The sequence below is a fragment of the Vicia villosa genome, linkage group LG3 (assembly GCF_029867415.1).
Source record: "Vicia villosa cultivar HV-30 ecotype Madison, WI linkage group LG3, Vvil1.0, whole genome shotgun sequence".
In the NCBI taxonomy this organism is placed as follows: Eukaryota; Viridiplantae; Streptophyta; class Magnoliopsida; order Fabales; family Fabaceae; genus Vicia; species Vicia villosa.
Window position 1 is genome coordinate 75,843,957 of NC_081182.1, and position 11,127 is coordinate 75,855,083.

Consider the following 11,127-nt stretch of genomic DNA (forward strand, 5'->3'; position numbering starts at 1 on the left):
CAAACCCAAACCCAGTCAAAGCAGGTTTTCCCCGTCAACTTCGGGGCAAGTTCGGGTGTGTACCTGCGGTTACGGGTTATGTTGCCATGCTTATAAGTCACAGATGGATTCATTTTCATTCATTCTCAGATTCTCAAATTTTGTCCACACTATTGAAAATAACATAAAAGACCTTGGATTTTCCAAGAGCTTCATCATCTTCAACACTTGTCCAATCAACTTCAGGCTTTAAGATTGATGTCTCATCTTCAAAAGTAATCACAGGATGTTTCCAAACTTTTATCACATTCCTCCATGTTTTGTTGTCCATGGACTTGAGGAAAGCAACCATTTGGCTTTTCGATAATCATAATTGGTGCCATCTAAGAAAGATGGTCTATTGAATGATCCTCAATCTTTGGTGTTGTCCAATTTAACAGAAAATATCTTTCATAGAGCTCACCCAAAAAGAACATGGTGCCTGCTCTAATGCCAACTAAAATTATGTTCTAAGGGGACAGATGTTGGACCAGATGTCTAAGCCAATATGTTCAACATCTTAAACTATAATTTGACAGATAATAAAAAACAAGATGATCAATCATAAAGCAATAAAGAACACGAGAGAATTGGTAACCCAGTTCGATGCAACCTCACCTACATCTGGGGGGCTTCCAACCCAAAAAAGGAAATCCACTCTCAATATAATTAGTACAAATTTTCTTAGATGAACAAACCCCATGTTCAATGTCCCTCTTCTTAATTCTACCTATGTATTTCTAATTAGGGCGCATTCTAAATATGAGACCCCTCACACATTCTCTCAATCACTAACCCTAGTGATCAATACAATAATCAATTTTAAGAATGTTGAATAACAACTCAACTAACCAAACTTTACACCTTTAGATATGAATGCAGACACTAGAACGATGCACAAACAATAACACAAAACAAAAGACTCAAAATAGAAACCCTAACACAAAAATTCTTCAATACTTACACACATTTCAAACGTTAGGTTTTAGTCTCCTTATATAGCAATGCATCATGGGCTTTTCTCCAATGGGCATAAGATTAGATAACAACAGATACGATTTTGATGCAACTTTAAATTGGATTCTATTTTGATTTGTTTGCAATAACATCAACGAAAAAGATTTGTTTTGTTTTGATCTCCATATAAATAAACTTGATCTTATCAAATCTTTCAAACAAATCTAAATAACAAATTGCTAAAAGATAACAACAAATCTATTTGAAAACAAACACAATCAAACACAAATTCACACTGAACTTGTGCAATAAATAGAAAGTCAGATCACACGCACAAATGCTAGAACATTTATCCCCGTAAGAGACTTCTGCATCTTTCAGCTTAATCAGATATCCTGGACTCGAATCCAGTCCTGAACACGTACCAATGTTAAATTTCTTAAAAAAAAATTGCATCTTATTAAGCCTCTACAAAGCTCGAGAGATTAATCTTAAAGATGATACCCGATTTATATAAAAAAATTAATGTGAAATTAAAAGAAATAAAATTTATCTTTTATTTTTTATTTTGTGAGAAAAAGTAATAAACTTTAACATGAAAAACATCTTGTCTTGAAAAGGAAAAAAACGATATGCACATAAAATACCCGGTTTTAACTTTCACCTTAGAGAAGAAAAGAAGAAAAACTTTGACGGATGGGAGAGAGAGAACATAATTCATCAAGTTCAACAAAAAAGCCACCAACCGACGTAACACTCCAACAACCTGTCTGTCTCCGTCTCCGTTTCAGCACGCGCCGTCTTCACCTCTCCCCCTTGTATGTTCAATTTCATCTCTGTTTCGTCGATTCTATTTTTGTTGAATTTTCTCATGATGCATCAATTGGATCAGTTATCGAATTAAAGGATGATGATAATGTTGTTGCTGTTGTTGTTATTTTTTTATTGCATTTGGGTGAATTTTCTGTGTCAGGCATAAATCCTTTTGCTGTTTATCGAAATGATCATGTGTTGTTGTTGTTGTTGTTGTTGTTGTTGTTGTTCGGTTTTTATGCTGAAGGCAATTGTTAGGAGGAGCATGATGAGATACAATTTTAACAAGCCGAGATTTAGTGCATGCAAGTTTTAGAATTGCGGTGTGAGTTTGACAAAATCGCGATATTGAAGTTTCAGATTATGGTTTTTGCTAAAATCACAGTTGCACACTGTGATTCCGTCAAATTCGCTGCAAATACAAACATGCAATTAAGAAAACCGGATTTAAGATAAATGATTGGCCTGTAGGTGAAAGCTTGAGACCTAAGAGTGAGTTTTTCTTTAAGTTTTAGGTTCAAATCTCCTTAGGTGCAGACAATTTTGGGTCTGTCCATACAGAACTTTGCTCCGGTTATAATTGGCCCTGCTGGTGGACGGTGGGATTTGTCGGTCCTAAGGGTGAGATAACGAGTTTTCAAAAAAAAAAAAAGATAAAGGGATTTATGTTTAGAATTTGAAAAGAAGTTTGTAATAAAACTTCTAGTATAATATTCACAACCTAACACAAAAACTACATGTTAGAGATTTTCTTAGAAGCAAACTTCATTCTTGCATATTACAACCAAACATGATTTTTTAAAACTAAAATCATGTTTGTCCGAATAAAAGAAAGTTTGTGGAGTTTTTTGAGCTTTCTCAAACATAATAAGTTTGGTGAAGTTATCCTGCATTACTGCCAACTTTCAAAGGCCATCCGTGTTTGGTTTTGTGTGATTTGTATTGAATTTGGACAATCCTCATAAATTTTTAAGTTGGAGGGAACGAGATGGGACATTCTTAGACTCGAAGAAGTATCAAATGATTAAATCTTGAATACATAGTGAATGGATGGTTTCATCACATTCCCTCATTTTCAGAATTTTCAACTATGCTCATTCATTCATCCAACTATACTCTTAAGCTTTTTGAAAGCATTATATTCCCGACTTCTAATAATTTTTATGTCAATCGTGCTGCAGGTACTCTATCAATTACACAAGGACATCTCATTTACCTTCTTTGAACTCTTTTGGTTTCCTGAACCTTTTTTGGAAGTAAACATTGTACACATTCAATTTAGTAATTGATGTGGCCCATATGTCTGCTATTCAACAAGATTCTTAAGACGGGAGATGAAAGAGAAGTAAAAGAAGAAAATCTGAAGGTGATTGAACCGTACCTGTTTCAGAATTTATCATGTAACATAGATTCCAATCCTCCGTCATTACGGCGCTCACTTTTCATTGAAGTAAGTGCATGTGATTAATCGCTGAAATTGTATACTACAAACATTATCCATTCATTATACTATAGTAAAGTTCTTCCCATTTATCCATTCATTATACTATAGTAAAATTCTTCCCAATCATGCTTGTAGGTACCACACATAAATCAAATATATACATGGGATTGCGGCCTTGCTTGTGTGGTAATGGTTCTGAAAACTATCGGTGTCAACAACTTCGATATTCAGGCACTGGCTGACCTATGCTGCACAAATAGGTCTTTTCACTCTATAAAAGCCTAGATATTGCCGTTACTGTGTTATATGGCTTCCTTTAAAATTCTAGATGATTTACATGCGACAAAGTCAAATGCACTAAGAATAAGTATAGTTCAGAAATTACTAATTGGTTAAGGATATTAAAGTTCATGTAGTAGGAACTAGGGACTCTAACAACCATGTGGTGTTAGAAACTGTTGTGTGTTTCCCTAATCCAATAAGTTTTGGGTTAGTTGTGAAGCCCCTAAACCAATGATAAAATGACAAAATCCTTATTATCGCTGGTAAAAGTTCAGAAACTAACTTAAAGTTGATGATCATATATTGATTGTGTGAAAATAGGAAACTGAGTATAGGAATTAACTCAGTCGGTTATACACATAACTTTTGAATTTGCTCACACTGTCCTGGATCTGAGTTAAAAACCAAAGGGCGTAACAGATTGTTCAAGATGGGAGAGAAATAGGAAAATAAACAAAAAGTCTTTGTTCATTTTAATGGCTGTTAACTTTTCTAGGTTATGTCTTCAAGTGCCAACAATGGAATTTAATATGAAAATATATAACGAACTTCTGACTTCTCTCACTGTTGACTACTGTTTTGCAGCATTTGGACTGTTGATTTGGCATATTTGTTACAGAGATTTTCTGTTACTTTTTCCTACTTAACAGTGACAATCGGTGCAAACCCAAACTATTGTGGTGAATCCTTTTACAAGGTAATTACCAACTCTTTATTGTTGGAGTGAAACCCAATTTTGACTTAAAAGAACAATTTCTGGTAATCACAAATGTACCATTTGGATTATTTTTATACCACAGAATTATTGTGAAGATTAAATTGATGTAATAATCTTTCAAGGAGCAAATAGATGTTATGAGCACCAAATGCGAGTTTATTCCGATTCATTATGTCTCTGGACAGTGCACACTCATGTCTGTATATTGAACAGAATTTTGCCAAAAATGTATCTGTGCCTGGCAGTAGTTCTTATTATTTGCCATTGACTTGTTGTTCATGATAGGGACTAGGCTATTATGGGGTGCCCATGCTCCACATCGAGTACTATTGGATGCTCGGTGGAGTATTTAAGTGGTTTGATTATTCCCCCTTGATAGCTAGCTTTTATGGGAGGGGGTCCAAGTGCTTGGAAACATATCAATTGTTATCAGACCTGATTGCTAGTCCCTCAGAAAGGGCTACCTACTGAGAGGCTGACCGGACAGTGTCATATGTCATGGGAGATGCTATGTCAGTGTCGGATACCGACACTTGTGATCATATTCAATTTATTCATTTTTTCAAATTATTACCGATGTTGACGTGTCAGTATCGGTGTCGTGTCCGGTGTCCGTGTCTGTGTCTCGTAGGGATGTTAGTTTATTGGAGATGCAGAAAGAACTTTGTCATAGAGATCTTTCTTCAGTGCACATTCAGTAATGTCTATTGATTACATTAGGTTGCTAAGATTTTGTTTAAATGATGTGCAGGAGGAATTGCCTAATGATCTAGTAAGAGTGGATACGCTGTTTCAGGATGCAATGGAGGCTGGAATTGATATACAGGTATACTTCACGATTTTGTTGGATGCCCCAGCCCCCATGTATAATTCTAAGAAGTTCTCAGGCTGTCATATTTTTATGTTCATCTTGGTAGGAAATAATTTGTACTGCTACTTCATTCATTGAGTATGATAGACTAGGAATTAGACAGCTATAAAATGGTGTTCTCTTGCAAATTTATTTGGATTGGAAAAAATTTACTACTAGAACTTTATCATTCTGTGTTTTCTTCTTTCTGCGGACATTTTATTTGCTTCTGTAAAAGTTGTCAACAAACGTTCCATCTTTTTACAGTGCAGGTCACTTAGTGAAGAGGAGATTTCCTTTCTCATATTGTCTGGGAAATATTTGGCCATTGCATTAGTTGATCATAATAAATTGAGGTAGATGTTTCTTCTAATCTCTATGTGCTTATTTGGCTTTAACACGTAAATAAACAATAACTCCACAGCATTTATGTACTCTAAATCTATTTATTGACTGACATCCTATATTTTTATAAAATTTGTTACCTCAGGTCTAGTTGAATTCTTCACTATTTTATTTTTCTTCTTTCACATCAATGTCATATTCATTAGTCATGAGCAATTCTATTTACTACTTAAAAGATTCTGGTTTCAGTCATGCATGGCAAGATGTTCATGTCGCCGGCGTCCTCAGCAATAACTCTGACTACACTGGTTAGCATTGATATTTTTGCTTTAACTTAATTGTATATGGCTTCGTATGCTTTTTTTAAATCGAAGTTACTGTGTCACAGTCATACTATATAAGTATGTGGCACTCCTTTTGGTTTGTTCCGTTTATGCAAATATACCAATAAATTATTATATTTCAGTTTCGATAGAGGAAATTGGAAGCAAAAAATTTCAGGGGCATTTGACTTACCTTCCTTAAAGAAGATGAGTTAAATCTGATTTTAAAATTTTATTTTTGTAAAGCTAGTATTTCTGAGAGGCATATTCAAAGTCCAAGTACTTATAGACAATTCTCCGTTCCTGAGTAAACCGCTGTATTCTAATTCAATTCATGTTGAAGATCTTATACTTCTATTTAATTTGAAAAACATAGTAATACCCTTTAAAGTACTTCTGTTTTATATGAAAAAACACTGTTTCAACAAAAAGAAAATCCTTCACTTTATTGATGAGTTAAACATGAAATTGCATCAATGCTGGTGTCAGCACAATCTACAGGGATTTTTGTGAATTTATAACTGTAGTGTGTCATATTCGCAGCACTCTGATGTGCGCTTGAATTTTTGAAACATTGTAAACAACTTGACTTATGTGAAACCCTCTTAGCTTGAAGGACAAGGGTCTTGATTACTCTTAGTCTTAAACATATCTCAAATTTGAGTCTTGTGACTGAGTGGAAAAAATAGATGCTAGTAGTGTTTCTCCTTTAACTGTCTCGACTTGGATTAGTCTAATTCCAGTGTGACTTTCAGTTACTGAGAATCTAAGACCGAAAAGTATATGCTTCAATTAGTATTATTCATTCTAACATTTTGAAATTTATCAATTGATAAATTCAAATTCTGAGTAAAAAACTATTATTGACAGGTCACTATGTGTTGATATGTGGCTTTGACGCTGGAGCAGATATGTTTGAAATTAGAGATCCTGCTAGCTCTAGGTATCCTCTTTTTCCTCTTTCTACTAATTGTGATATCCTTTATTATTTTTAAAAAATTGTGCATCAATGTTTTATCCTTATTGTTAAAATCACTTATGCGACCAATATTTGATGAGTTTCTGAATATTCTCAAGTGAGTGAATACACAACAGAATGATATTTATATACCAAAAAAATAGAGTTTTTGTAAAGAGTAATCAACCTAACTCAATTTCATATGATACAACGAATTCTATGATACATGCAACTTGGAAAGTGGTACAATAGTTGGTATATTCAATCTCTAACAATTCTCGATGTTGAAGCTATGGGGTTTTAGACTACGAGAGGAGAGAAAGAATAAAGAGTAAAATACGACTATAATTGATTATATTTTTAGTCTATCTAGAATATAGCTATAATTTTGATCTTTCTCCTCCGTCTTAAACTTCAAAAGTTCAACATGGTATCAGGATCTATCATGAGCCTATTGGGCTACCTACAGCTGTCCTATCCTGCAAATTTTTATGCTCATGGTGTCCAACAGTGAACGCGAAGGGGGTGTTATTAAGTATCACATTTAATAGAGATGACTGTGAAATCTCCTGAACAATGGTTATAATTAAGGAGCAGCCCTCATCTTATGGGCAAGCTTTTGGAATTGAGTTAGGGGGTGAACATGAAGGGGTTGTTAAGTATCGCATTTGACAGATATGACAGTGAAATCTCCTGAACAATGGTTATAATTGAGGAGCAACCCTCTCCCTATGAGCAAGCTTATCATATTGAGTTAGGGCTGAAACACAAATTCTGTTGCCCTTCAAGCTAGATCATAGAGACCAAGAGCAGCTGACTTGCTGCTCGAATAAAAAAATTTATGTCCCTGATGAGCTTTGGCAAGCAAACAGCCAACTGATCACTTGAGTTGAGATAGGGTGTGCTAATTTCTTCATAAGCAATCTTCTCATGAATGAAATAACAATCAATCACTATGTGTTGTAAATAATTTATTTTTACTATCATTAGTAGTAATTTATGTTTGGACCTTTAGTCAAGTCCATTAGCTTAGAATATTCTATATACAGAGATTTGTGTTAGTATCTTATTTATATTGAAATATATAACATTCAATTTTTCACATGGTATCACGAGCTCACGTTCGAGAGGATCTCGCTTCTGCAATAATAACCCTAACTGCCTTCATTGTGCTTTCTTTTTTGGTAAACCTTAGCCACCTTCACTGAGGCCTCTTTTGCTGCCTTTATTGTAGTCACTTACTCTCTGACCAAACCCATAAAACACTATTCTTGCCTTGCCAAGTGTTTACATCGCTACACCTGTTTCCGTTTGGTTTCTTGTCTCACCACCTACACTACCTATTCACCTTGAAAAAACTAGTTGGGGAAGCCTAGAACCCAGAGAATCGTTGTCCTTCAAGCCACCACGCGCCATCACCTTCCGGCAACCCTCCGGCGTGTGACAACCATGTGCCACTCTATGCATCGCCGTTTTCGGCCGTACTGTCCCAGATCAGGGTCTTCTCTCTCTGATTTGGGTGCTCACTCTCCGATCTGGGCACCTTCGTTTGTGGGGTCATTTGAAACTCAAGTGTTTTTTTGCTCATTTTACCTTAATTTTTTTACCATGGCTATCGTAAGAGACACATTAGTGATTATAAATCTGTATTGGAATTACCAAACTTTCCTCTATCTTACAAGATGAATGAGAAGAATTATTTGAAGTGGTCTCAACTCGTGAAAAAAACCTGAAAGGTAAAGGGATTAGGGAAGGAAGGACACCTAGTTGACGAATCTCAAGTTTAAGTGGGATACGGAAGATTCAACTATCATTTTATGGTTATGGCATTCAAAGAGACCACAAATCATGACTTTTGCATGTTTCTCTGTACAACAAAGGAGATTTGGAAGGGGTGTTAGAAGAGAATTATTCAAATGATTCAAGAAATGAGTGACACTTGCATGTTTCTCAGAACACCAAAGGAGATTTGGAAGGAACTAGAAGAAGCTTATTTAAAAGCCAAAAATGCTGCCCAAATATATGATGTGAAGGTGAAAATAGTGACTTCTAAAAGAGGAAAACAAAACAGTTCATCTCAAAGCCTTGTGGATGGAGCTAGACTACTACATTGTTATAAAAACCAAGTGTTCAAAAAATTCAGCATTACTTAAGGAGTATATTGAACTAGATAGAGTCTATGATTTTCTCGAGTAATGCTCAATCTTCTGAACACTTGGGCTTTTATAACTCTGAGTGGTCCAGCTCCATCCAGATTGCATGCTCTTTTACTATTTTGTTTCCTTGTGTAGCGGATACAATTTTCACTTTCACAATCATATATTTGGGTAACATCTTTTACTTTAGAATAAGTCTCTTCTAAGGTTCTTCCAAATCATCTTTGTTGCACTGAAAAACATGAAAGTATCATTGATTTTTGGAATCATTGAACGCCATAACCATGCAATGATAGTTGAATCTTCGGTATTAAAAATCCCAATCGGAATTACCAACATTCCTCTGACTTACAAATTGAATTAGAAATGGTTTCAACTCGTGAAAACAATGTTGAAAGGTAAAGTGAAGACAGAGCACTTTAATGACAAACCTCCTAAAGAGAGACAAATCCCATGTTTAAGAACAGAGATACCGAAGATTCAACTATCACTTCATGGTTATGGCATTCAATGATTTCAAAAATCAATGACACTATGTTTTTTCAGTGCAACAAAGAAGATTTAAATGAGCATTAGAAGAGACTTATTCTTAAGTTAAAAATGTTACCCAAATATATGATTGTAAAAGTGAAAATTGTATCTGCTACACAGGGAAACAAAAGAGTATGCAAATCATCTCAGAGCCATATGGATGGAGCTGGACCACTCATAGTTATAAAAGCCCAAGTGTGGATATGGATGGAGCTGGACCACATCCACACTTACTTTCATAGTGAAGACGCTTTAACATCCCACTGGATTTTTATTTGGAGGTAAAGAACCAGTGTTGAAGTATGATTTGATTCCAAAGCTTGCATTTCCTCATCATTGTGTGCCACCACCTAAGGAGAAAAATGGATTTAATAGCATGAGCGTTGAGTTTGTCTTTTCATAGGAAAAGGTCACGAACAAAATAAGTACCACCAAAGAAGCATAGACGCAGTTTATATTAATGGTTCCTTAGAAAGTAAGGTGAAATGGAGAATCTGATTATTCAGCACAAAAGATGGGATGCGGCTGATTAAGTAACCTGCAGTAAGGTGTACATCGATATAGAATTGTAACTGAAATTAGCATCAAGTAAAAAGATATAAGAAATATCTAAGATGTTTTTTCTTTTGCAGCATCACTTTGTTACAGATTGATGTAGCTAATGAATGCAGTTGAAAAAACACAACTAAGACTCCAAATGTTTGAATGAACTATCTCGAATAAGAATTTGGAGTGCCTTTTTTCTTTATTTTGAAAAGAAGATCAAGCATGTATACCAAATGTTGATTTGACTCGCATTGAAAAAGTGCAATTGTTTGAGTGTAAAAAACATTTGATCGAGTATGAAAAACATCTGCTATTGTTTGAGTGGATAACTATTTCCTTGTTATTCTGATTTTGATCTTACAATAAGAGTTAATTGGTCATCTTGATGAATACATAAACTCAATTCCCTGAAAAAATTTCAGGAAACATAAAAGGATATCGTCAAAGTCTTTAGAAGAAGCTCGAAAGGCCTTTGGTACCGATGAGGATATTCTGTTGGTAAGTTAATGTGTCATGTACCTAAATTCATCTCCAAGTTGGCGATTATATGTTTTATAAGTTTGATGGGTGAAACGATTTTCTTTTTTGCATTGCCAAGCAGATATCTTTGGAGAAGAGCAAGAAAGATCATCAACCTTCTCCACATCTCCCCATCAATTCCACTACCGATTCTTGATTACCTTTCCCTGTTTTTTGTATATATCGCATTCCTTGTGTATTTCATTACTCAAAACTGTATAGTAGCGATCCAATTCATTCTAATCTTATGTAAACTATGTGTTATTTTATCCAATAAACATGTCATTCAAACAACTATGACAGTGTACTATTTCTGGAACTTGATTTCATTGCTTTACCTAAACAAAAAAGAATTGTGTTATTTTTCCAGAAGTTAATAAAAAGTAGGCCACATTCTAATTACATGTTCTGTTTTCCATTGTTCAGCAGTTATTGTCATTGTAATTCCTGACCAAAATTTAACGCGATCACTGACATTAGATGAATATTATTTTTTTGTTGAGGAAGATACATGAATGTAGTAATGTCATTCCCTGAGAGAGAAGACAAGATTGTTTCTGGTTTTTTCTAGTTAATAAATATGAATGTGATGTAGTGTAGTCATTTATTCAATGAACTTCCCATTCATTCACGATCTGTTTCTTTACATTAAAGTATTGAATGCATT

General features: G+C 34.7%; 1 protein-coding gene across 3 annotated transcripts; it reads left to right on the forward strand.

Moving 5' to 3' along the window:
• Nucleotides 1-1,607: 1,607 nt before the first annotated feature.
• LOC131661919 (guanylyl cyclase 1) lies at nt 1,608-10,754 on the forward strand. Of its 3 annotated transcripts, XR_009301311.1 has the most exons (11): nt 1,608-1,793; nt 2,970-3,238; nt 3,368-3,492; nt 4,100-4,211; nt 4,984-5,058; nt 5,350-5,438; nt 5,677-5,735; nt 6,621-6,693; nt 9,516-9,676; nt 10,364-10,439; nt 10,543-10,582. XR_009301311.1 is itself a non-coding variant. In XM_058931581.1 (10 exons), the coding sequence occupies exons 2-10, from the start codon at nt 3,077-3,079 to the stop codon at nt 10,615-10,617; spliced, it is 762 nt and encodes a 253-aa protein (XP_058787564.1). In that variant the 5' UTR covers nt 1,608-1,793; nt 2,970-3,076; the 3' UTR covers nt 10,618-10,754. The 3 variants fall into 3 exon arrangements, 2 of the variants coding, with proteins under 2 accessions (XP_058787564.1, XP_058787563.1); XM_058931581.1 differs by lacking the exon at nt 9,516-9,676 and having other exon boundaries at nt 2,970-3,154; nt 10,543-10,754; XM_058931580.1 differs by lacking the exon at nt 9,516-9,676 and having other exon boundaries at nt 1,609-1,793; nt 10,543-10,754.
• Nucleotides 10,755-11,127: the final 373 nt, after the last annotated feature.

Coding starts and splice junctions, on each gene's coding strand:
- LOC131661919 (XM_058931580.1), top strand. CDS start 3,077: ATGTGGCCCATATGTCTGCTATTCAACAAGATTCTTAAGACGGGAGAT. Junction 5,439..5,676: donor GTTGATCATAATAAATTGAG/GTAGATGTTTCT, acceptor TTCTGGTTTCAG/TCATGCATGGCAAGATGTTC. Junction 5,736..6,620: donor CAATAACTCTGACTACACTG/GTTAGCATTGAT, acceptor TATTATTGACAG/GTCACTATGTGTTGATATGT.